This window comes from Ilyonectria robusta, assembly GCF_021365365.1.
Source record: "Ilyonectria robusta strain PMI_751 chromosome Unknown BGZ61scaffold_1, whole genome shotgun sequence".
Taxonomy (NCBI): Eukaryota; Fungi; Ascomycota; class Sordariomycetes; order Hypocreales; family Nectriaceae; genus Ilyonectria; species Ilyonectria robusta.
Genome location: NW_025764435.1, coordinates 4,796,619 through 4,821,725, shown reverse-complemented (window position 1 = coordinate 4,821,725; position 25,107 = coordinate 4,796,619). Strand labels below are relative to the sequence as shown.

Genomic DNA, 25,107 nt, shown 5'->3' with positions numbered 1-25,107 from the left:
GAAGCTTCGCCCTTGCGCGTCCATTCTGGCCTGCGTGTCGTCTTAATTGGATATGACAAGCACATCGATAAACACAGCCGAGCCAACTACCGATACCTCGTATGTGACTAGTGGATTCTTCGTGACCACGGCGCGTCGGAGATGGACAAAACGCATAGTTCCGCTTAGTCAGTCGCTTTGCCGCTCTGAACCAGGCCACCTTGTTGGATAGCATGATTCAAGCACCCGGGATGCCCAGAGATGCAGGGGCAAAGGATCAAAGCAAAGACGAGAAACGTCCAGAAAAGGGATATTAATCATGTGGATGATACGTTAAAATAGATGCTCCTCCTAAATGAGATAAGTCGAGGGCGAGCCGCAGCAGTGCTCCAGCATCGGGATCTTGAGATGTGCGAATGGCGGAGTTTTTTGTGGGTGCCGGAAGTTGGCATCTCGCGCGAAGTCCGAGCCAGGGGGTGGGATACCGGAACACCGGGGCTGGGACCACTCTTGTTGTTGAAAAGGGACTGCCAATATATACAATGCTGGTCTGCATGCTTGTATTTTGTTAATTTTATTTTTAAATCCAGATCCTCATACAAAATCATGACAGATCCCTTCTCCATTCGATCCTTCTCTCCATAAACTACGCGGTTTCTTTTCTGGCATCTGCCCTTCAATCTACCATGCCCCCATTCACAACTCTGTCACCAGACCGAAGCGGGCTTCGGTCTCCGTACTGGGCCCAGCGACGGGTGGGCTTTATTATGCCCGTTGTCGCAGTCGCAACCATTCTTCAGTTGCTCTTTTTGGCAAACATGTCGTACCTCTATGGCGTCCTTTTCAAGTCGGGTTCTCGGGCACATGCGCTCAAGGTGCTCGCTATCGACTATGACGGAGCCGAGATCGGTCAAGCTCTTTCAATAGCTTACCGGTCACTACAAGCGGATACCTTCCCGACTGTTGAATACCACTCTGCATCAGAGTATCCGACACCAGAGCTGCTCCACGAGGCTATCTGTAAGGAAGATTACTGGGGAGCCGTGTACACACACTCCGGCGCGTCGAAGCGGCTGATGGCTACGATTGAGGGCCAAAATACGACTCAGTACGACCCAGGAAGCACCATCACTTACATGTACGACGCCTCTTATTACCCTATCATCGCCAGCTCCATCATCCAGGCCAAAATGGAGACCTTGATTTCCGTTGCATCTCGAACCTACTATAGCGTTGCGACGGACGCCCGAGCCGCAGTAAATCTCACCGACTCGAGCAGTTATTCAGCATTCGTCAACCCCATCCGAGCCTCGTCCGACGTCCGAGCCCCGATAAACCAAGGGACCCGTGTCCTCCTCAACACCGTCTCGATGGTCATGCCCGTGCTCATGCAATTCTTTTTCCTCATGGGAATGAATGGTGTATTTAGCGAGGCCGGTGTCTTCAGGAAACTCTCCAAGCGCGACACATACTTCATCAGGCTCATCATCAGCAAATCCTATACGTTCCTCGGCGGTCTTTGCATGGCGGGATATATATGGGCATACCGAGAGGATTGGGCTGTATCTGGTGGTCAATTCGGCCAGACATGGATGTGCCTTTGGTTATACATGGAAATCAACTACCTCGTTGTCGATACGGTAATTGAGGCACTGATACCGATGAAATTCTTTTCATTCTTCATGTTGACATGGATTATTACCAACGTGGCAAGCACTATCTACCCGTTCGCCTTGTCGGCCGGGTTTTACCGATGGGCCTACGCCTTGCCCGCACACAACACGCTAACGTTGTTGATGGAGGTGTGGTCGGGTGGTTGCAAGCTTCAGAATGAAGTGGCATTGCCAGTTCTCCTGTCATGGTGGGTTCTTGGCCACATTGGTAGCGCGTGGTCGGTCCGGAAGAGGTGCATTGTTGCTGAAGGTGCCCAATTACAGAAGCGGCCAGACACCGCAACATCTGAGAGCATGATAGCGTTGGAAAACGTTTAGACTAATACGGCAGGCTTGTACATGGAAGGATTTATACCAAGGAAGAATTGTATTATAACAAGCTAGACATTTCATACATAACTCAACCCCAGGATAGACAGCATCATCAAATTTAGCTTTAATTTTATACCAAAATACAAAGACAGAGTACTGAGGTAATTGTTACGCATGTATCAAGAGGTCAGGGTGCCCTAGTACACACATACCCAGAGGGGGGACTAGAAGCTCAACAGTAAAAGGAAATACCAACAATACAGACGATATACCCAGTTCACTCAAAGGCCAGCAGTTACTCAAACAGACCAAGATTTCTAGGCTAGGCATGTATAATTTGTTCAAAGTCTTGATTTACCCATCACCATATCAAAACTTTCTCTTCATTCCAGATTTTAGGCCCTTGCTGCATAGTAATTATTCGAATCCTGCGATTTTCAACGTCGGTAACAGCACGCATGTTGCATACTCGAGCAGCGAAAGGAACGTCTAGATGACTGCAGACCTCCCCGAGACCTCTTTCCTCCACTTCAAGGACCTCTTGAACAACGCAAGCCGCACCCAAACTATCCCATACTGCTTCTCGGCGCGGAGAATCGACCAGCATCTTGATAGCCTGCCGTCGGACCCGAGGGTGACGGCACTTGAGAGCAACGTAGTACAGCAGAGGGACTACTCCAATATCGACAGAAAATGTCGTCGAGGATGAGGAAAGAAGTCCTTCTACTTTTTCAACAGTGTCTGTAAATTCAGGTAGAAAGCTGTCGAAACTTCCTTCGTCATCTCTCAAAGTAGCCGTAAGAAGGATCCTTGCAGTGGTGTGCCACAGCTTCATTATCGTCGCAGGGGGGCTGGATAATTCCTCTGGATCACTCGTTGAGAGATAATTTTCGAAATGTTGTGACCATTGTGACAACCGACAAGAGATATCCCAGACCCTCTCGCTGTCAATTTGGCCAGTGGTCCTATCAGTAACGGTATCGGGAAGAGCATCGGCCAATAACACATCGAGGCTGTCCCTTGCTTGCTGAAGGCTATGAAAGGGCTGGATATCACTTTGCACGCCAAAAACCGAGTTCCACGGCAGTAATAAAGACGTTGGCATGCTCCGGGCTTGCAGCACTAAGCTTGTAGAGACTGGTCTCAGCCTCGTCCGAATCATATGTCCACTAGGCGAAGACAACGAGGTGGCATTGAGCTGAGGGTGTTTCTTGTCATACCACTGAGCCATGATGGAATTGCTGCTCCACAAGTGTGTTTGGGCAGCAAAATAGTCGCCGCGCAGCCATTCGAAGGCGACGCAGAGGAGAGAGCAAAGAAGGGTGATTTCAAGGCTAGCCCAGCCTTGGGTAGAGATGTGGCTATTCAAAAGCCCAATCCCCAAGGCATACTCGTTGGTAGCCTGCTGTCTTAGGGCTCTGGCTGTAGAGGTACATCTGGTCGCACCATGATCGTGATGGAAGCTTTCATGCAGTAAGCCCAAGGCAACTACCATTTGCTGCACGCAAGTTTCGCGACGGCTGACCTGCAGTACTAGAGTGTTCCAGAGATCGCTGTTAAAATAACCAGAAAACTCAAGGGCTGTGTTGTGTTGAAAGTAGTGTAAAGACCGGCCCGCCTGCGAACCGATGGAGAGGGGGAGTTCTCGAGGGGACATTTGCAGAGCGTGGGACTGAGCCCGCAATAACGGCCGAGACACGCCCGGACCGTTAGCACCCGGCTCCAGGGGGTCATCTGTAGTAGCAGGATATCCGTCGCATTTGCGGCCAGTGGTGGTGCAACGGTCGCACGAAGGCCGCGTGCGATCGCAGCGGATTCGACGGATGCTAGACGACAGAGGCGTGTAAGCGCCAGCTTAAAGGTTGAGCTAGGGCAAGATGAACGCCCGGAGACGCCATCAAACTCGTCCAGCTTCATCTACGGAACTGACTCACCGACACACTCCACAGCCAAGTCTGGAGCGGGTGTGCTTGGCCCTCTTGCGTCGAGGCTGCGGAGGAACTGTATCCTCCGCGGCCGGATCGTCCGGAGGCAAGGACAGCATAGATAGCGGCAGATTGTATCTGACGCGCAGGCTGGCTTGACGAATCTGGGGTCACACGGCCGAAGCGAGACAGAAAGAGGGAAAACAGTTGGATCAAAGAGCAATATTCAGACGCGTGGGCGTTGTTAGTGGAAGGATCCATGGCTGTCGATCGACGTGTCTCCCTCCGGCTTCTATTGTCCGCGCGCGGAGCCAATAAGTCTCCGCGGTGGACACGCAGTCGTCAACCGACACATGGCTTGATTGGTCCGTTCGTCTAAAAGCCAATCGCGCATCTTTTACAATTAGGTCCGTTTAATGGAGGCCCCTGGCTATTAAAGACATACTAACCTGACTCGGCCGCTCGCAGACTCCACCTCGAAGCCGTAAGACATACGTACGAGCGGACTTGATGAACGGACTTTGGCATTGCGCGGGTACAAATAAGAATACGGATGCTGGCAGGAATGGCTTTGCTGCTGAGCCCCATTGCCAAGATGTCTCAGGGTAATTTTAATTGGCCAGTTCGTCTACAACTCCAAGGCCTTCCCATCTCCAGATAAGCATATATATTATTGCGTCCTGCTATCCCGTTGAACACGATGCACATCAGAACCACACCAGTCCAGTTTCCCATTTTATCTCGACACCGCTGGTACGAACCCTTCCTTCAAGATGACGATGGATATTCCCATGCTGGCGCCTAATGCCTTTTTTCTCTCCTGCCATGCTCTTCTCCTTATCCCCCAGATTTTTCTCGGCATTAGGCACAAGACCTGGGGGTTTCTGTTCGGCATGTTCTGCGGCCATGTTCTTGAGATTATCGGATACGCCGCCCGAATACAGATGCATGATGGAAAAGACCAGTTTGTGGTGTAAGAGTCATCCGGTCGAAGAAGACATTTTTCTTCGTCTCCCGCAGACATCACTAACTCGAAATCCCGTCCAGGTATATTGTCTGTCTGACAATTGCTCCGGCCTTTTTCAGCGCCGCGATTTACCTCTGCCTGGCCCGAATCATTGCCGTCTACAGCGAGAAACTTTCCCGCTTCAGCCCCCGTACATACACGATTACCTTTATGATATCCGACTTCGTCGCTCTGATTCTGCAAGCTTCAGGAGGTGCCATTCTTGGAGGAAAGGACCAAAGCACGACGGATGCTGGTCTTGCAATCATCAAAACTGGACTGGCAGCACACTTGGTTGCCATTGCCATCTTTGTTATGCTAGCAGCCGAATATGGTTTCCGGGCATACCGGCACCAAGACCAATGGGACTACAAGTTTTCCGCCTTGCACAGGTCCCGAGCATTTTTGCTCTTCCTGATTGGTATTTATTCCAGCGTTCTATCTATTCCTCGAATCTATTTTGCTGACGCATGATTAATAGGGCTTGTGATCGCGACGCTCTGCATCTTGATCCGAACGTCATTTCGAATGGCCGAGCTCCAGAACGGCTTTCACAGCGGGCTAGCCAACAATGAGGCGGCTTTCATCGCACTCGAGGGCGTTATGATCGTCCTCGCCGCTATTAGCTTGGCCATTTTTCATCCTGGTCTTGCTTTTCAGGGACGTTGGGGAGAGGCGGACTTTCAGCTTCGGAAGGACGGCAAAGGGCAATCATTTGAGAAGACCGATTCAGATCCCGTGCCTCTTACCTCTGTGTAAGTCATGCCAAGTCTTAGTCAAGTTGGATATTTCTCGTGCGGGTTACATAAGATCTGGGTGACTAGGTAACCAGGTAGATAGATAGATAGGTTTAGGGGTTTTCTTTTTCTTTTTTCTTTTAATTAGATCACATGATAAAGTTGTTACACACTTACCGTGACCTTCTGCTTTCAATCTTAATCTTAACCCTAAATTACGCCTAAATTTCTGACCTGACCTAGTGCATTTTCTCGGCCTTGTTAACGGCTATCATGAACATCTAGTTTTACGTTGAGGGCCTGAAACGTCATGGGTCATAGATATAGTCGAAATCTGCCCTCCTCGCCGAACTCTGGCGGTTATAAATAGACATCGTGAATAAAAGAATTGAAACACTCGACGACTTATCCTACTCATCGTCCACCTTCAGAACCTTTGTGTGCGAAGTTTTGGTGTCGCTGGGAGATTCCGCTCCCTCCCGAAGAGTGGCATTCAAGTGTTCTTCATCCAGAACTCTAGGCAGGTTCTTCGGTGCATCATAGCCATATTCCACCAGCTGCTGGTTTCTGTTTCCCCACCAAAGCATCCCAAACTGTATTAAAATAGATGCAAATGTAAATGCAGTAGAAACTGGGAAACCAATTGGGTATCGCGGCGCGTCGGCGACTCTGAAAGTCCGTAGAGGAATCGTTGCGTGTCCGACGTAGACGAGGGTAACAGTGAGTGCAACGATGATCGCACGAGCTTCAGGTTCTTTCCGCAAGAGTTCGGCCATCCATGCCATAAACGATGGGCTGCCAGCGTTCGTCGCATAGGTCAGGAAGTAGAAGCCCAAAACCACCTTGTAGTCGGAGGGCCAGGCGCACAAGACGCACAGCATAATCCCGAAACAAAAAGCTGAGCCGATGCTGATTTGCCAGCGCCAGTGCTTCCAGTCGGAAAGCCAGTTCAAGACAAGGTTGGTCAGGATCTGGAGGGCATAGCCGCCTAAGGGTAGCACGTTGACTTGATAAGTGCTGTACCGACGATTTCCGGCCGAGTCAACCAAGCTTTCGAGATACAAGACAAAATATGAGTTGGCTCGGTGTCCCCAGGCACTGAAGGCGAAGGCGAACACGAAGAAGTAGGTGACGGGGTGGACAATCAATTTCCGCAGTTTCTTCTTCAAGACACTGGCGGGGATCAGTTGAGAGGAGTTAGCGCCGAATCCCCTCATCCGTTTCCTAGCCATTTCTTTCTCTGCATCGGTCAACCAAATGGCGCGGGTGTATGCTGGCGAATCTGGAATAATGACAAAGCCAATGAGGGCTTGGCCAACAGTGATGGCGCCGGAAATGATAAAAAGCCACTGCCATCCAGCAATTCCATGGACGCCATTCATATTTTTGTAAAGTGCTGCCTGCAAGGCACCCAAAAACATTGCTCCGGCGACATCTGAGATGGTAAAGAAGGCGATTCTAACCGCGAGTTCCTTCGGCGTGTACCAGTTGAAAATGAGTGACACAACGCTAGGCCAGAAGACTGCAGAGAAGAGCCCAAGGAAGAATCGCAGCCCATAGATAGTTTTAGCGTCAGGGGCTTTGTATGTGCTATCAAGGAAGTCAGCTTGCGGTTACGTTATACGGACTGTCTCTACGTACAATAGGACCAACAGTCCCCATGTCATTTCACAAAATGGTAAGAAGAGAGAGGGTCGAACCTAAGGGAAATGTAAGCTTAGTCAACCTTTAAACTCCAATTCCACTCACTTTAGTCTGGATCAATTGGCCCGGAACGAGACCAACGGCGTAGCCAGCCGAGAAGTACGTCGTAAACTGGACTAATTCGTTTCCGTACAGATTAAGCGACTCTCTCATACCCGAAACATAGGCCTGAGTAGTTGCAGATTGGTCCATTTCCTTGAGGATGCTGTTCAATCCTGGTTAGCTAGAGTCCCTATACTGGTGTTGTATTGTTGGGCTTTGCTTGGGGCTATTGCGCGAGAAGTCATACCCAGCAAGAAAGGCCCATGTAAGCAACAGGCAATCGAGTTTGAAGACGAGAACATGCTGAGGATTGCGGAAATATGGAATAAATCGGGAGGCAATCTTGAAAACACCTGTCTGGGGAGGCTGCTGGTCCTCATTGAGTCCCGAGCTCGAGTCTTGATGGTCTGAGTCCGCCATGATCATCAGCTTTGCATGAGTAAACCTAGAGATAAGGAAAGGTTGCAGACTGGCAACCAGGTTTTTATAAGGTCACATCCCCGGAGCGCGAACACGCCGGTCAATCACGAAAGCAGCACACCCTGTTCATCAATCCATGTGTGCGTCGACATGTTGTGGTCGAAGTTCTGGCTTGCACAGTCATCTAGCGGGGCGACTGTCGCATCCGACCCATGAATTCCCAAAAGCAGGTCGCTTGCGTCATTTGTTCCCCAAAGGACGACATGCCCTCGGGTGCAGAAAGGTCCAGAAAGGGTAAATAGTATCGGCCCAGGCCCGAACAGAGGCGGATGATCTTCTGACTTTCGCGGGGCTAATCTATATCTCATGCAGATAATGCCACAATAGGTTTTTATGCATAATCAATAGCCGTATCATTTTCGCCAAGAGCTTCAATCTGTGAGGCTGGGTACACAGACTGCCAAGGACGAGCCTGACGTGGGCGAACTCCTGATCTGAGAGTTTGATGTTCGAAATAAAAAAGAGTTCTTGGATCTCTGCGGTAAAGGGAGAGGCTGGTACACTTGGTTTCTACTGCTCTGGGGCTCCTGTTTCGATTGATCATGGCCGGAGTGGCATCCAACGATCACGCCTTTTGTCTTGGCGTCGTTTCCTCCGCATCTCTAGATCGTGATTACCCTACAGGTGTTTTATGTCTTAAGCTGGGAATCTCATATCTCACAATGTTCGCTGATAGGAGATTACTCTGCATGCAAGCAGATCCACAAATCGTTGATCCAATCCAATGAAGAATAGCCTTATTGATATCAGGGAACTTGAATGGGTCGGTTTGGGGCGTATCCCTGCAATCGAGTTCCTTGTAGATCAACTTGTAGGAGTTTTCAAGGCTTATTCACCACACTGGCGCTTGGTGATTGTTATTGATATCAGTGTAGACGTGGAAATTATCACCATGGTTGAGAAGTGGCACTACAGTCTGTTTTCCCTACTTAGCGGAGGAATTTGACTCTCGATTGTCACTATGTTTGCTCCTAGCCTTGGAGAGAATAGCGTAGACCTATATATGGACAACACCACTATCAATGCCGGCATTGGCACGATAAGCTTCAGCCTGTTGAAGAAAACTATTGGCTCCTTACTGCGTGTATCCGCACTATATCAGGATAATATCAAATCATTGACAGGTACGGCATTGCTTGGGTCATCATGAATTCGCCCCACAGCTATATTTGCTTCTTCTGCCTCGTGGCATTGAGCACTAGAATTATAGTCACGCGACGTCAAACAACGTGACCTAGTGCGCAGATGAGATTAGGCCACAGGCGTGAGATATGGACAACATCGTATTAGACGTGCAACTTGCAATTTAAATGCCTTCTAGTTGTGGGCATGAAAGAAAAGAACTGTCAGGAGCTTCATCATGCTCTATCCGTGAAAGGCGACGTTGTTCGAAATAAATTGTAAAACAAAGGCTAGACAGTTGATCTTAATATGGAACTTTGTTAATTGCGAATGACGAACACCATCCCTCACTCTCTAGTCGGGTCCTACTTGTACACAAACCCTTCGTCACCTTCGTGATGGTGGAACTTCTTATCTCTCTTGAAGTTAGAACTTAGAAGGGAGTTTTCCACGGGCAAATTCGGGGACGCGGATAGCAGTGCCGTCGTAGTCGCAGTTGCTCTCCATGTCAATGGCGTGGCATGGGAGCCGAGGGGAAGAGGGAGAGAAGAAGACGTACGTGGTTCATATTTGCAAATCACTGTCCTCGTAAGCACCCACGGCATGACTTGTGCCAGCGTTTGTGCTAGAATTTATACTAGAGTTTAACCGGAGCTTGCATCAGTGTATTGAAATCACTACGGAAGAGTACAAATCTCAAGTATGTCTTATTCGTCGGTAAGTAGGTAGCATGTAGGATCTTTACAATGATGAGTGACCTGTAGAAGATACCTCGAAACAACTGTCTAGATTTCACACACGCGAGTCAACAGCAGCTCCACGAGACCGGTGCGAACAAAAATTTCAATTTGTCAATGAAGTCTGCCTCTACGCCTTTCACTAGTGCTAAGAGTGCTTCGGATTGCAAACCGGTGTACTTGCCTGCTCGCAAAGCAATGCGGTAAATTTGGAGGGGATCCGTCATACGTCTTCACCAGCACTGCTTGGCGGTCGAATGGTGGACCCAATACCTGGTTAAATCATCAAGACCTAGGGGACGTTAAAAGTCCTTTAGCATGAAGAAAAATAAGAATAAGGAGCTGAATCATCCATGGCATCGAAATTCGTCGCAGGTATAGAACCACAACCTACGGTATGGATATTCCGTGAAACTCATGTGGCCAGTACTCACGATTCAATACTCCCTTGCTACGCCTCTTGACAAGAATAGACATCGCATTGCGGTTTCAAGAGTGATGGATGTTTCAAAACCCGCTGTCGTGGGGCCGTCGAGCGCAAAAGCGCGGTTGCACAGCCACCCAATTCAACACATGCTTGGCACAATGCCTCCGTCAACTCCTCCCAGCAGATGTCAAGCGCTGTGTTCGAGAGACTCGGAAGGTATGAGCCGGCTAGAAAGCGGAGCTGATCATTGATCGATGATAGGCCTCAACCGGTCGATGGAGATATCTGAGAAACGAAACAACAGGGCCATTGTTCCCGAGGAACAGGGCGCGCCAAAATAGATTCCTTTTGTCTCATCACCTTGCAGGCCAGTAAATACAGCGCATTGCTCTCCTCGGTGGATACCCTGATTGAGAAGGCGCAACGGTTTTAGGCGCAGCGGATGTAACAAGAAAATGAAATGGAACGTGCTGCGAGCTTCCACTGATTCTAAAACAAAACCTCACCCCATAACTCCACTCGGCACAAGGTCTTAGATGGTGCTGCTGTCTTATTTTTCTTTCGCGTAGCGCGTTTCCAGGTCTCAGCGTCCAAGTGAAACGGCTGGGCGCGGGTGAGCTGAAGATGATACTCCACAGCATTGATGGCTTCCACGTAATGTGACGTGGTCGAGCTGCGCGATGGATCGTGAAAAAAATCGAAGGCCCCGTCGCTAGGGTTTGGAACGTCTATTATTGTACGTACGAGAATGGTGAGAAGGGCGTGGACGAGCCACTTTTGGGCACCGCCGGATCCTTTCATGATGGATCCCTTCATGATGGATCCCTTGGTGACGGAAGCCTTAATACGGGATCCATCAATGACGATTTGCTTCAAGGTCTTTGCGAGGTGGTAAGGCTGTTTTCTGGGGGAGGCCTGCCAGCGGGTCGTGGCTAGAGGCGGACGTCACTGTATAAATGGGGTCGTGGAGAAGCGATTGAAAATCTGTTTAGAGGAATGGGGGAAAACGGAGGCAAAGCCCACAAAGCCCACACTGCCCACACTGTCGTCATACATGGTGAAATGAAGTCGATGAAGACGTTCGAGGGAATCAGGCCACGGTGCGCAGGAAAGTCCACTTTGACGGTGGTACGTAGTAGCAGGAACTAGAGGAAAATGACCGAGGCTCCGTCCGAGTCAGCGAGAATCCGTATTTCCCACACACGGCCAATCAAGACCAAGACAGCCGGTCGGTTTGGTGGTGAAACCCAGGATCCGTCGGCCGAGCCATCCAGCCACGGCTCGACACTGGTTCAGCGGGGTGGAGCCTATTAGTACTACGGGCAGTAGTACGTACTACGTAGTAGTCTGGAACAAGCTGTAATTGTTCTTTGCCTGATGATGACGGCCAGGGAGCTGGGATTGAGCCAGTGAGCAGACGGCCTGATGCAGGCATTGCAAGCACTACAGGCATTACAGGCAGGCCAACGGACGGTTCGCAAACGGTTCCACGCCAGAAACGGGGGTCGACAGGGTCATCCATGACTTCACATGGCACCAAGTCGCCATGGGGGCCATGCACTCGCTAACTCGGATGAGATGGCGCGGCCAGACGAGCGTACGGTAACCCGAAAGAGGCCTAGCAGGGGATGCGTCCGTTGCGAGTACGTACGGCGTACAGTAATTGATGAAGAGAGTGACAGACAGAGAGTGACAGACAGACAGACAGACGGATAAAACAGCCAGCCAGACGACGACGCCTCATTACGGCGGGTGGGTAAGTCTAATGATTAGACTTACCCACTCGCCAGCTCTGACAAGCGGCAAGCCGACCGTCTGAAGCCACCGAAAAAGCGATCTTTTCCCAGAGCAGCAATGAGACCCGCAGCCCAGACGCACAATTGGCAAAGTCAGCCCCCTTTGCCCGTTGTTGGATTGATTGACGCTGGCGGGAGCGGTCTCGCCCCCTCGGATCCCCCCTGAAGCGAGGTTTTAGACAGCCAAACCGCCAGCAAACCCGGTCGTCCAGAGAGATACAAAGCTCAGACCAGACCCCGACCCGTAATAATTGCCCGTCGAGTCGAAGCTGGCCTGGATTTGATTCGATCTCGACACTCGAGAGGAGCTGCGATAGCCAAATCGACCCCAACTGAGCCAATATACCGATCGATCGCCGCGAACCACGGCACCAACACCCGCGCTCCTCGTCGAGTCTCGCATCACAACCCCCAACATAGTAACCGCGACCGATTCCTTCCCCACGGGCCACGCTCAGCACTCTGCTGGCTATCATCACGATACTTGTCCCGTGCCCGTCGACACCGAGCCGTCCCCGAGATACCAGCAGACAGACAGACACACACACACACGCTCACCGACATCGCCCCCCCCAATGTCTGGCCTGAACGCACCCGAGGTCACGGCCGCGTACGACGCGGTCCGCGACGATAAGGACGACACCAACTGGCTGCTCATCTCGTACGCCTCCAACGTCGGCAACAAGCTGGAGCTCACGCAGACGGGCACCGGGGGCCTCGCGGAGCTGGTGACCAAGCTGGACGACGGCCAGGTGCAGTACGGCTACGTGCGCGTCGAGTACGCCAACGACAAGGAGAGCACCCGCGTCAAGTTCGTGCTGGCCGTGTGGATCGGCGAGGGCACAAAGGTGATGCGCAAGGCGCGCGTCAGCATCGAGAGCGGCGAGGTCAAGCGCATCCTGTCGCACCACAGCATCGCCGTCACCACCAACGACAAGTCGGAGCTGGAGGAGGGGGATATTGTGGCGCGGCTGAGGAAGGTCGGCGGCGCCGATTACAACGGCGGCCGCGGGTGAGCCAGAGATGGATGTTCAGAAGAGTTCGAGCTGGCGGCGGCTACACCAAGCCACAGCGCGGTCCGGCATGGCAATTGTCTAGCATGTCGGGCATGGCAAGCAAGGAATAGCTAGAATTGCATTGCATTGCATTGCATTGCATGGTTCGGCATGATTTGGCATGGCCATGGCATGGGGTTTCATTTGGGGGGAGGGGGATAGGAGGAGGAGCATGGGCGATACGGCATCAAACCAACATCCACGACGCTGGTGGTGGTTCCGGTGGTGTGGGTGGGAATAGCTTATGCTTGAATAGCTTGGATAGCTTGGCTCACTTTCTCTTTCCTGTCGAGGGAGCCCAGACTCAAGGGAGACTCCAGGGAGGGCACGCGACACCATCCATCCCATTCCATAGCAGTAGTACGTATCCGGACTCGGTACTTTGCGTCTTGTGCTACATAGACCGCGGGACAAGGGCCCAGCTTGCAGCCTCTCGGTGACCATTCGGGGCTCTGCCAGCCAGGGAGTCATTATCATCCATTGGGTCCTTGGGTCCTTGAGTCCTGGTCCTAATTAGGGTCTCACTGACTGACCTGACATCCATGGCGTCCATCATCCATGCCGCCCATCCAACAATCAATCTTACCGAGCACCGCCAGCTGATGGCCTGACGATTGCCTCTCATCGAGCGAGTCACTGCGCGGACAGGCGATAAACTACGATACAGGTCCAGGTCGGGATCCCATTCTCGCCCACGCTCTAACCCGTTCCATACCATGTTATCCCATTATCCCATTATCCCATGGTGATCCTCCCCCCTCCCCCGGTCCCGTTCCCCGTCCTCCGTCCCCATTCTCGCGCCCTTGGCCGGAGTCGAAATGGCCCATGGAGATGGAGCTACTCACCCCAGCTTACTCGCCCGTTTCTAGTCGCCCTCTCACTCGTCCACAGAGCACGAACTGGACCCCCCCCCTGACGCCGAGGTATTAATCTCCTTCCGGTTTGAGCCAACAGCCCCGATCGGCCTGGCCGCCTGGCGCACCCACTCCCCGCCTCTCCCCGTCCACTCGCCACCGTTGATGCAAGGACATGACGTAGAAACCCTTGGCAATCGGGCATCCCAGCTCGCCTCCGCCGTGTACCCCGGCACTCGGTGTCCGTTCTCCGTGTTCCGTACCGTGCTCCGTAATGGCCTGTACTTACAGTCCAGTACGGATGCGTGTCTAGCACCCACCCACAGCTCCCACAGTAATACGGATGCCCTCAGGTATCTTTCTCCCCCCTCCCATGCAGGGTCTCGCCGAGAGCGTTACGTTTCGGGCAGCCTTAAAGCCTCAATAGACTCCACCGAAATCTGAAGCCCCACGCACTAACCAGCATAGCCCAGGATCTGCTCTCAAATAGGCTTTCGTGTCGTCCCACGCCTCTTCTGTCGCCTCCGCGGTGGCCAAGGATCACGGGTATCCCCATGGGTTGGCCGTGGACAAGCCGACAGGGCCTCCAGCCAGTCAAGTAGTCAACCAGTCAATGGATTGCTCAATGGTACAGTACGTAGGTGGCAGCGTCGATTCTCTGGCTCGAGCGGATCCCCTTTATCGCAACCCTGCTGGGTACGCGACTTGGATCTGATGCTTCCTGCATTCCATCCCCATTGTAATCCGTAATCCATAATCCTCGTCTTTGCAGCGAGTCGCAGGTTGCAGGTCGCAGGTCGCAGGTCGCAGGTCGCAGGAGCACCAACAACCAAAAGGGAAACAAATCCTGACTCTCATATCCCTCTACCGTCGGCTTGCCACGTGTAATTGAATGACCCCTGTTTCGAACCTGTTCGCCCATTTCTTCTCCCGTCCAAGCCTGCGCAAGCCGAAGCTGAAGCTGGGACACACACGCCCATCCTTAACACGCCCGTTATCTTGACCTCACACCTCGCTCCCGTCCTCCTAGCTCTTAGCCTCTTCCCGCTCCTCTTTATTATTGGGCCCGTCTCTCCTCCGTATCTCGTTCATACTAATACTCCCTCCCCCCTCCCTGCTTCCTGATCGTCGTCCTTCCTTCCCACATTCCTTTTTCCTGGACGGGGTTCTCTTTTCTTTTCTTCCATCTCATCCCATCCCTCCGGTTCGCAACCCCAACTAGTGGCCCCCCAATTCGCATGCCACCCGAGCCGGCCCGTCAATACTTCCCTCTCAGCACCACGCCTGCCATCCGTCACCATGGCGTCCCCCGACTTTAAACAAGACTCGGGCAGCAATGTCGACGAGAAGCTCGAGAGCCACCCGGGCTCCAACGGCCCCGACTCGGCCGACCAGTTGCTCGAGAACCTGGGCTACAAGCCTGAGCTCTCCCGAAACCGATCGACCCTCCAGGTCGCCTTCATGTCCTTCGTCCTCGCCTCGATCCCCTACGGTCTCGCGACGACCCTCTACTACCCCCTGGTCGGCGGCGGACCCGTCAACGTCCTCTGGGGCTGGGTTGCCGTCTCCATAATCATCGTCTGTGTTGCTGCGTCTCTCGGTGAAATCACCAGTGTCTATCCCACTGCCGGAGGTACTTACCACGTCCCTAAGCTTCCTTGTTGCCATGCGCCGACCCGGATTGCGAAACTCCCTCCCCGCGCGTCATTACCGTGAATATGTAATTGATCGCGTGTCTAGGTGTCTACTACCAAGCGTTCATGCTGGCCCCCGCCCGCTGGCGTCGCGTTGCCAGCTGGATCTGCGGCTGGCTGTATCTCGTCGGTAACATTACCATTACGCTTTCTGTGAACTTCGGTACCACTCTGTTCTTCATTGGATGTGTAAATGTGTTTGAAAAGGCAGATGGCTCGGCTGTCCTCGAGGGAACCACGTATCAGTCCTACCTCATCTTCCTTGGCATCACCTTGCTGTGCAACGCTGTGTCTGCCTTTGGAAACAGGTGGCTTCCCATGCTTGATGTGAGTCTGCCCGAGTCCCCATAACCGTCCTCTGGTTCTGACTTTTCCCCAGACTATTGCCGTCTTCTGGACCTTGGCTGGCCTCGTTGCCATCATGATCTCCGTCTTGGCCATTGCTAAGAACGGCCGCCACGACGCCAAGTACGTCTTCACCCACTTCGAGGCCTCTACCGGATGGCCCGATGGCTGGTCCTTCTGTGTCGGTCTGCTCCACGCTGCCTACGCTACTTCTTCCACTGGAATGATCATCTCGTAAGTCTCGTCCGAATTGACACCTCTTACCCTAGAATCCTGTATCGCTAACGCCATGTAGCATGTGCGAGGAGGTCCAGAAGCCCTCCGTCCAGGTCCCCAAGGCCATGGTCGCCACCATCTTCATCAACACCTTCGCCGGACTCGTCTTCCTGATCCCCATCCTCTTCGTCCTCCCCGACATCGCCGAGGTCGTCCTTTCCACCCAGCCCGTGCCCGTTATCCTCAAGAGCGCCGTCGGTTCTGCTGGAGGAGCCTTTGGCCTCGTCTTCCCTCTGATGGTCCTGGCTATCCTCTGCGGTATCGGCTGCACCACCGCCACCTCGCGATGCATCTGGGCCTTTGCCCGTGATGGTGCCGTCCCCGGTGCCGGTATGTGGATGAAAGTCAACAAGAGCTTGGATGTGCCCGTCAACGCCATGATGCTCTCCATGGTCGTCCAGCTTCTCCTCGGTCTCCTCTACTTCGGAAGCGTCTCCGCCTTCAACGCCTTCTCGGGTGTCGGTGTCATCTGCCTGACCGTTGCCTACGCCATTCCCATTGTCATCAGCCTGATGACCGGCCGCAAGCAGGTCAAGACCGGACAGTTCTACCTCGGTGCCCTTGGTACCGTCGCCAACTACGTGTCTATTGGTATGTGCACTTTTCCCTGCTCCATCTCTTCATTTGCTTACTTTTTACTTAGCCTGGACTCTCTTGGTCATCCCTCTGTTCTGCATGCCCACGATCATCCCCGTGACAGCTGCGTCAGTCAACTACGCTCCCGTTGTCTTCGTTTTCGCCCTGGGTGTGTCTGGACTCTGGTACTGGGTCTGGGGCCACAAGAACTACGCCGGACCTCCCACCCACGAGGAATAATCTGGTCAAGGCTCATTGATTTGCATTTTGGTGGCAGCTCATCTTGTATTCGTGCGTTGTGTTGAGAAGATACCTCAGTCAGGGTATATGGCGTATATTGCTTGATACCCCTCCCAAGGAACAGCTACAACGTTCGAGCTTCCACATGTTCGCACAGTTGCTAAGAAATTGTTCATAATCTCAATTCCCTCCCTAGAGTTGTGTTGCCTCGTGCCAGTGACTTTGCTGCTCACTGCACCACGGCAGTTTAGATAGTACTGCGATTAATTAGACAAGAGCCCTTCATCCGGGATCCCTCTACAAAACTCCTCTACAAGATCCCTCTACAAGATCCCTCCGTTGCATGTCATACTAATCCAGCAACAAATTTACCCGTGCTTTGAGACACTTGTCGGCTGAGACAATCTCGACTGTAGAGTGGTCCCAAGGAGTCCGCCGCGACATTTGGTCCATAGACGTACCTTCTATCCAAATGCGGGCAACAATGTATTTGGTGTCCCTAACTTAATACAATGTGATCAGAGAAATCAAATTTATATAGCAGTCTCAAACAAGAGACGTGCACACGAAGTTCAACAACGAGTGCCGCGAGATACAGCAGCCATATAGTGGAATTGTTACGTGTTCAACCTTACCTTAACGCATGCCTTCTATCTGCATTCCTCTTCATATGAAGAATGTATGCCAACATAGCAAATATTTCGAACCACGAACGTTCGCGGAGTTCAATTGCTATTTATTGCCTTTCGTTTGAGAGGCGTGCTTGGGCGAGATGTCAATGTCACACGGTCTACCCTATACTCCTACCCTATACTTCGTGGCGCTTTGAGTTCCAGAAGTCCAAGACCTCACGTTGAACAAACGTTTTCGCATTACCCTATCCCGATATTTATCAACAAGGGTCAATCCATTGATCTCGAATCGACTATACTGGCAGTCTCCCCATCTGTTGAGTCATTCCGTTCATTTCCTTGATTGTACTACACTGCAGATCGCTAATGAGTCTGAACTTCTCCCTCTCGTTTGGCAATAATAAGATGTATATTGTTATACAGGCTACAAAATTAATACACTGGCAATACCTGCCCTCGAGAAATCGGCTTTTATCGTTACGCCTTGCTTTCAACCCATATTTCATCTTCAAGACTGCAATCGTGATTTCTTCATACTGACGACCACAAGTTTTAGGATCCAGACAACGTCGCTGGATCAGGTAAAAAAAACACATCGGATATCAATACTCTCTCGGAGCTATATCAAGAGCCGATAAACCATTTCCTCCTCGGCGATGACAGCTCGGCCTCGTCCCGTTGAAAGTCGGGGATAATGGCAGTCATTATCCGCCGCTGGCCTCGACTGCGCCATCCATTTTCACATGCCGCGTCACATTGCAAAATGGATCTGAACCAACCCTACTTAGACGTGCAGAAAGTGGCGTGAAACGGCCCCGCCTCTCGGCCGTCAGCTCCTCCGTCTGCAAAACTGCTCGCTCTCGCGTAGGCAGACCACAACGCTCTCCGCCGCAAGCCCACATCGCCAGCACCGTAACGAGAGACATGCATGCCATGGCAACATTAAAGACGTTGCAAATTTCCACATGGGGGAGGCAATAAATAAGCATCCCCACAATTTCGTCGCGGAGGGCGTCGTATCTGAAGATGGACCCCAATGTGCCATGCATAAGGTATCTAGGACGCAATGGCACCTCGCTATCCTTCCCATTTCCCCGCCCGCGCCCCCGACTCTGCGTCTGGGGATTGCTACCAGCTGCGGAGGACCGGTCACAGAGGGAACAAGGAGGAGGGAAAGCTTCTCCGAATGCACTGATGCAACTTCTGCGCGGTTCATGCGCCGCCCCGATGCTCGGATGGCAGGTGTCTCGACCGGATGGCAGATGTCCGGATGCAAGCCGTCAACTACACCAAAATAACCGCAGACTAAAAAACTTGCCGGTGGCGGGACTCAACTTGTTGGGCCTGATTCCGCCACCGTGGCTTACGGCACTGAATGGTTGAGGAGGCGAAAGGCGAAACGATGGAGCAGTAGATCTTCCCGAACCGGAGTTTGCGCGACACACAAATACAGCGATATTCCAGGCAAAACAGCCCATTCCCTTGGATGGCTTTTCATTTGTTGAGGTTGTGTAACCTAACCGGTGACTGGATTCGGGCTGGTCCAGAACCAAAGAGGACCACCATGCATATGTTGTGCCACCCCTGCGACCAGGGCATGAACCTTGCCACCTCCTTTGAGACGAGGGGGCCAATCGCTATTCGTGTTTATCCAACAGGGTTAGACCCGCCGACATAGTTCTATTCGCCGTGCTCTTTGGTTCTGGTGCATTTGATACTGGGGCATCATTTCGATATACCCTCATATCGAGACGAAAACGGAATGGAGTAAGAGTGAGGGAATTTGGGGAGACTTTGATATCTCTGAAATAGGCCTAGGCAAATGACCCGGGGGGCTTGGTTCGGCGCTTAGGATAAGAGTGATATTCAAATCGCACTCGGAGATTCTTTCTGCATGCCCTTGATAAGCCCAAAGCATTCAGTCATACGGGCCTAGTGTATTCTTCTACTAGGCTCCTTGAGTAAAATAGTCACACGAGATACTTGCATAATACACGAGATGCTCTCAGCTCCGAGGACATGCAGTTCTGGTTCCGTGGACTCAGCCTAAGCCACCACACCATATATGCGTTGGGAACCACAAGACTGCAATGAAATATATCAAACAACGGTATCATAGTATACGATCTATGGGAAAGAAAACCGGAGAACACAATCGGCCATAATGGTGGAAAGGTTCTGTATCAGAAGGGGAATAGAACCGCCTCACTCAACCCGAGTCCGATTACCGTTGCTTTCCGTTAAACGAGATCTGACAACTCACATTATGGCACGCGTCCCCGAACTCCTCTCGAGCGGGTATATCGGTGAGTCGCTGAGATAAAGGGTGGACGAAAGACTAGTCAGTTGACAAGATGATGGCATAGAGGAATACGCCCAGATCACACCTCAAGGCATGGAAATGCATTGCTAATGCCGGGGGGATGGGGGCACATGACCTTGTCTGGGCCTGGATCGATGCATTGCCGAACTCTCTCACCGGGATGACTTGTTGTCCAGCCTCGTGTTTGGCGGCTGAGGGGAATACTTGCTCAATCAAAGAGATTCATCATCATCGGAGAGGTCATCTGCCCCGTGTTTTGCAGCGCATACTGCGCGGGAGGGTTGTGGGTGTGAAGATGACACTACTGCATGAACGTCGACGGGCCACGGATACCCCGGATCTTCGGGCTCGCAGGAGCCACGACTGCACCGGTGAATGCATCAGAGAGCTCCCTAGGCGCGACATGCGTGCGTGCATGGGAAGGGGATGAATCCAGCCGCATCTCGTGAGATGGGCTGCGCAAGAGGAGGAAAGGGTACAGGTTCGGATCTGCAGCCTCGGGATGCTACCGCCCAAGGGGGATACGCCGCAACCTCTCCGCGCAGCCCTCACGGAGGATCGAGGCAGCTCTGTCTAAAGGCGGTGAATTAGGCCGTGACCGAAGGTGCGATGACGTTGCGCTATGCGTGAGAGCTGCTGTTAGGGCGTCGGGGGCTGCATGTTAGATCCGCGTCGGTCCATCTGGTTGCGCGTTTGGGTGCGTGCGGGCCGGTCTCAATATCAATGAAGCGACATTGAGATAATTGCTGCTTCGATGCTGATACTGGTCCTGGCAGGCTTCACAATGCAGGTACTTACGTAAGGACCAGATAAAGTCGTCGCCAATATTGACCAAATCGACGATGCGCAGCAGAGCGGATCCTAGCGGCGCTCGCCAAAGACGAATGCGATATATTCGTACGATTGGGGCTCCTTTGGCTCCTTTAGTTCCTTTGGCTCCTTTGGCTTCCCCTGGAGGTTGCACCGTCCAAGGCGGCCGGCAGCGCTAAAAGGTCCGGACATGGGCTCCGGCACCCAAGTACGCGGCGACGGAGGCTGTTATTAGCGGTTATTAGTCTGTTAGATCAGCCTCTCCCCGCCGAGTGAGACCTGAGATGAGACCACTCCAGGCGCCAATGCAGCTAGTTGCACAGCTCAGATGCGCTGTTGTACGACGCTGGCCCAGCGCTGGGGGGGCCGGCTGGTGGCACTGGCGCCGCAATGGCACGTCCTACATTAGTCCTGACACTGCTTGGCACTGCAAATGCCCCCAGCGACCAAGGCGGCGTAGTGGCCGTGCCTTGGAATCCTGGTCCCAATCTCCCCAGCGTGCGATGCAGACGCTATATCCCGATGGGGGCGCGAAACCAAGCCTGCAGAATACGTCATGACGACATCAACAGCGCTGGAGAATGGGTCCAGGGCAGACGCAAATTTCCCGTGTGAAAAAAACGGTCCCGGGCCGGTAAGTGGAAGCACAAAGCAGTTTGTGGAATCAAGGGAAAGATGCGTTCCTGAAGGTCAAGGCAAAACGGGTTGTCAGACTTGTCTGTTAGGTGGGTTACCAACGCGGCAACCCTCCCGACAAAGTGTGTGTCGACAGAGTGTGTGTCCAAAATGGTGCCTCGACTTGGTGTAGGCGCTCGCTCTTGGTAACGGGAGCATGCGCGCCCCCCGCACGGAGATGACTGCCGAATGGCTGATGGACAAAGAGTCGTGTTCAAAACGTTAGCCACGGGCCTAGTTGCGAGTCGAATGTCACCATCCCGTCCCTATCTGACCGAGTGTGCTGGGATAAGGGTGCTGGCGATCAGCGGGGGATATTAAGCCACTGGCAGCTGGCCCCAGACACCCCTTCCGAGCGTTCAAACATCCCCTCTTTGCACGGCTTCGCGTCCTGCTCCGCATCTTTGCCCGCATGGGGTAGCTAGGGCTTGCATGCTTCGTGAGATATGGGGGGGGGGGACGTGCGGGTAAGCTCTAGCACGCCGTCTCGACCAGGGCGCTTTGGGACGCCAGAGGATGCTCGAATGGGTGCTCATGGTGTACTCTGTATGGAGGAGATGATGCTGGATCTGACCGTGGGTTGGGGATTGTGGAGGGTGACTGACCGGTGGCCGGAAGACCAGTTCAGGTTCAACCGGAGCCATGCAGCTCCAAGTCATCCCCATCTTGTGTCACATCCAAGGGTGACACAGGACAACAACGGAGCTCTGAAAGGGCCTTGTTGGCCTCGACACCACTCCAGAGCTATGCAGTGCATGTCCATTGCGGCTGGAGGGTTGTTTCGGCACAGACAGGGGAAACCATCAAAGCGAGCCGAACGAGGCAATAGACTCTGACGGGACAGCGGCGCTGGCGTTGGCGTTGGCGTTGCTGCTGAGGAGAAATGACAACAGCTGGATGTTGCATTGAGGGGTAAGGAGGTGGGGAACACAAGGGATGCTTGATGAGGCAAAGGTCCCAGACGATAGTGAGCCCAAGATAGGGTGACATACAGGTCGAGGGACGTGGACATCCGAGCGACGAGTGGCTGCACGGGTTGACGGGGTCGGGCTTGGTGTGGCTGTCAACTCATGGTCCTGTTCCGGCGGTTGACTCTATCACATCACCCCACTAGCTCCGGCCGGCGCGGAACATCCGGAAGCTTGAGGCTCCTCCACACCGAGGACGAGGTATGCTTGTGTAATGCCAAAAACCTAGAACACCAAAGATTCCCAGATAGCGAACTCTGAATATCTATTCACGTCTCGCGCGGCAGTCTCTTGTGGGGGAGGGATCGTCGACGAGTCGTGGATCTCCGGGGGGCGGTGCCACCCCCGCCTCTCGCATCTCGCCGCCTGGGTCTAGATGAAGCGGCGTCAAGGACATTGCCGCTGGCATATAGCGTTGCAGGCGCTTCACTTCGGAGGGCTTGGCCTGAGGGGTTGGCTCGAGAGGCGTAGGCGGTGGCAGGGGCATTGCTGCTTCATATCCAGCGCGTACATGAGTAGTCCGCGCTGGAGTTTGTGGTACGAAGAGGGGGGGGGGCTTCACTATACTGCTCTTGGTGAAATGGCAAACGCCTGAATCCAGGGTCTAGACTGCACGGATGATGTCGTTCAGTAGTTCTCGAAGCATGTACCAAGGGTCCTGATGATGGCCTTTGCGCCCGTCTGCCATATGAAGGGGAAAGATGAGCGGACGGTCGTGGCTTGGATGGGTCCAAGGATGGATTCAAGGATGGCGACATCCCGGATGTCGATGCAGCACACTCAGGTAGACCCTCTGGCATTGTGGCTCTAGTTGCCAAGGGACTCGGACGATCAGGGTCGAGTATGCTTGCGCCATGTTTGCTGATCCCTAAGCCCCAGGTTTGAGCAACACCAGATGATGGCCTGCTTTCGATGGCACCAACATCATGGTGTGGAACTCAATCGCAACTTGCGAGTTCGGAATGGGCTAGGTAATGGACCCTCAATATTGCGTGAGTTATCTGATCATGAATAGCATCCTGCATGACAGAGGGTTCTACCGGACCCGCAGAGCGAGGGCGAATCTCGAGATGTCGCTCATCCCAGGCGAAATGGGGGTTTCTGCCGTGGCCGGCGCAGTGTTGGGCGTGTTTGCAACAAAATGCCACCCTTCTCGGGACACCAGTGGCAAGTACTCCGTACCGTGGTACTGCAAGTCAGCCGTTGATATCGAGTTTAGGGTCTTCAACACGTCCCCACACCGCTCCAGTTCCGTGCTTGCTTGCTTGCTTGCTTGCTTGCCTGGCTCAAACTGGACGGCGTGGGGATGCTGATCTGGCGGCTGGTTGGCCGCTTGGGTCGCTTCTGTGGGTGAAGGACGAAGCTGGGGCCATGGGGGGAGGGGAAGAGGGAGGTGGTTTGATGCATCTCGATGCGACCAAGACTCGACAAATGTTGGAAGCGAGTTTCGACATGCAAACAAGTACAAATGATGTGCCGTCCATCATGAATCTCGGTGTGCGGATTGCCTCACCCCTGTTCCCTGTTCCTGTTCGGCGCCCCCTACACCCCTGCCCCCTGTCATGGCGTGGGTGCCGGCTCAGCGAAAGGCAAAGCCTCACAGGGGATGGCGGGACTGGTGGGCCATGCAGGTCTCGGACGCAGCCAATGGAAAGGTTTGCATGGCCGTTTGCAAGTGCATCGAGCTTTGGTGGGCGATTTGGCTGCAGAGAACTCGGGCGCCTGCGAGGGTGCATGGGGTGGCGTGCGAAGGCTCCGAGTTGAGACAAAGATACAGATACGCGGGGGGATGGCAATCAGGGTTATGAGCGGCTCTGATAAGACATGCCATGCCGATCCCGCAAGAGGTTTATCTTTTGCCGCCCGGCCTCTGGCTGTGTCATGTCATGCACTTGACTGGACGACACCGGAGAGGCGAGCCGGCGCCTTATCGAGGGACACTCCGAGGAGAACCGGAGGACCGGAGGGCTATCGATACGCTGATTGTCCCAGAGGGAAGGTCGGGAGCGATAGACTGAATGAGGGTATCTCGGGCCAAGAATATCCACGTTGATGTTACTGATTGACGGTGCTCCACCCCTCCCTCCCTGGTCGCATCGTGCTGGAATCTCATCCGTACGTACCGTGCCGACCGAGCCTCCGCACACTCCCAATCATACGACGGGGGGCCCCGGGCGGGCGCGTGGGAGCCTCTGCTCTTTACTCTTCTCGCCTGGTGAGTTGTGTAGTTTGGGTTCTGGTGAGAGGGCGTGGAGGCGCTAAAGTTGACGAGGCACAAGATGAGCGAAACTCTGGTATCGTTCCACGCTCGGTGCCTCCCGCTCCGGACAGAAGTGCTAACTGGGCTTTTCCCACGTAACAATCCAGCGGTGGGTGAGTTTGACACGGCGTGCAGATGGCTCCAGAGGCATCGAGTCAGTTGGAGTTGCAATGTGGCTGTTGCGACGCCGGCGTGCAACGGAGAACCACGAGGCCGATGGACGCAATGGCTGATGCGATGGGACGCGTCAGGGCGTGGTAGGCCAAGGCTAACACGAGGAAGCATCGGCAGCGAGTAATAGGTAGCACAGCATGGAGTACATGAACCCGGAGAATCAGGACAATGGGAATTGTCGGCGTGCGGCGAGGAACGCAGTTTGCTGCACCCTGTCGGGGAATGGGATGGCCCATTGTTGGGGGATGGCGGTTTGCCATGTTGGGTGAGCTCGCTCCGAGCAGT

At 53.3% G+C, this 25,107-nt stretch overlaps 8 protein-coding genes across 8 annotated transcripts; 4 read left to right on the top strand and 4 right to left on the bottom strand.

The window, feature by feature from the left end:
- Positions 1-665: 665 nt before the first annotated feature.
- BGZ61DRAFT_489266 (uncharacterized protein) lies at positions 666-1,970 on the top strand (the record flags this gene model as incomplete). Its single annotated transcript, XM_046250193.1, has 1 exon — positions 666-1,970. One exon carries the CDS (start codon positions 666-668, stop codon positions 1,968-1,970), a length of 1,305 nt encoding a protein of 434 aa, XP_046113125.1.
- Positions 1,971-2,181: 211 nt separating this feature from the next.
- Positions 2,182-4,134, bottom strand: BGZ61DRAFT_439941 (uncharacterized protein). The gene is made up of 2 exons (XM_046244415.1): positions 3,899-4,134; positions 2,182-3,790 (listed from the first exon to the last, which is right to left on the bottom strand). The coding sequence occupies exons 1-2, from the start codon at positions 4,006-4,008 to the stop codon at positions 2,326-2,328; spliced, it is 1,575 nt and encodes a 524-aa protein (XP_046113124.1). The 5' UTR covers positions 4,009-4,134; the 3' UTR covers positions 2,182-2,325.
- Positions 4,135-4,579: 445 nt separating this feature from the next.
- BGZ61DRAFT_379302 (RTA1 like protein-domain-containing protein) lies at positions 4,580-5,842 on the top strand. The gene is made up of 3 exons (XM_046242607.1): positions 4,580-4,862; positions 4,937-5,316; positions 5,377-5,842. The coding sequence occupies exons 1-3, from the start codon at positions 4,663-4,665 to the stop codon at positions 5,652-5,654; spliced, it is 858 nt and encodes a 285-aa protein (XP_046113123.1). The 5' UTR covers positions 4,580-4,662; the 3' UTR covers positions 5,655-5,842.
- Positions 5,843-5,924: 82 nt separating this feature from the next.
- Positions 5,925-7,943, bottom strand: BGZ61DRAFT_379301 (major facilitator superfamily domain-containing protein). The gene is made up of 4 exons (XM_046242606.1): positions 7,626-7,943; positions 7,382-7,541; positions 7,274-7,332; positions 5,925-7,222 (listed from the first exon to the last, which is right to left on the bottom strand). Exons 1-4 carry the CDS (start codon positions 7,802-7,804, stop codon positions 6,043-6,045), a joined length of 1,578 nt encoding a protein of 525 aa, XP_046113122.1. The 5' UTR covers positions 7,805-7,943; the 3' UTR covers positions 5,925-6,042.
- A 3,843-nt stretch (positions 7,944-11,786) lies between these two features.
- Positions 11,787-12,750, bottom strand: BGZ61DRAFT_30558 (uncharacterized protein). The gene is made up of 2 exons (XM_046238732.1): positions 12,684-12,750; positions 11,787-12,632 (listed from the first exon to the last, which is right to left on the bottom strand). The coding sequence occupies exon 2, from the start codon at positions 12,414-12,416 to the stop codon at positions 11,907-11,909; it is 510 nt and encodes a 169-aa protein (XP_046113121.1). The 5' UTR covers positions 12,417-12,632; positions 12,684-12,750; the 3' UTR covers positions 11,787-11,906.
- On the top strand, positions 12,516-12,956 carry BGZ61DRAFT_339261 (uncharacterized protein; the record flags this gene model as incomplete). Its single annotated transcript, XM_046239212.1, has 1 exon — positions 12,516-12,956. The coding sequence occupies one exon, from the start codon at positions 12,516-12,518 to the stop codon at positions 12,954-12,956; it is 441 nt and encodes a 146-aa protein (XP_046113120.1).
- A 2,192-nt stretch (positions 12,957-15,148) lies between these two features.
- Positions 15,149-16,980, top strand: BGZ61DRAFT_526312 (amino acid/polyamine transporter I; the record flags this gene model as incomplete). Its single annotated transcript, XM_046252930.1, has 5 exons — positions 15,149-15,482; positions 15,590-15,870; positions 15,923-16,122; positions 16,184-16,755; positions 16,808-16,980. 5 exons carry the CDS (start codon positions 15,149-15,151, stop codon positions 16,978-16,980), a joined length of 1,560 nt encoding a protein of 519 aa, XP_046113119.1.
- A 7,133-nt stretch (positions 16,981-24,113) lies between these two features.
- BGZ61DRAFT_30491 (uncharacterized protein) lies at positions 24,114-25,064 on the bottom strand. Its single transcript, XM_046238726.1, has one exon. It carries the CDS (start codon positions 24,931-24,933, stop codon positions 24,316-24,318), a length of 618 nt encoding a protein of 205 aa, XP_046113118.1. The 5' UTR covers positions 24,934-25,064; the 3' UTR covers positions 24,114-24,315.
- Between the last annotated feature and the right edge of the window lie 43 nt (positions 25,065-25,107).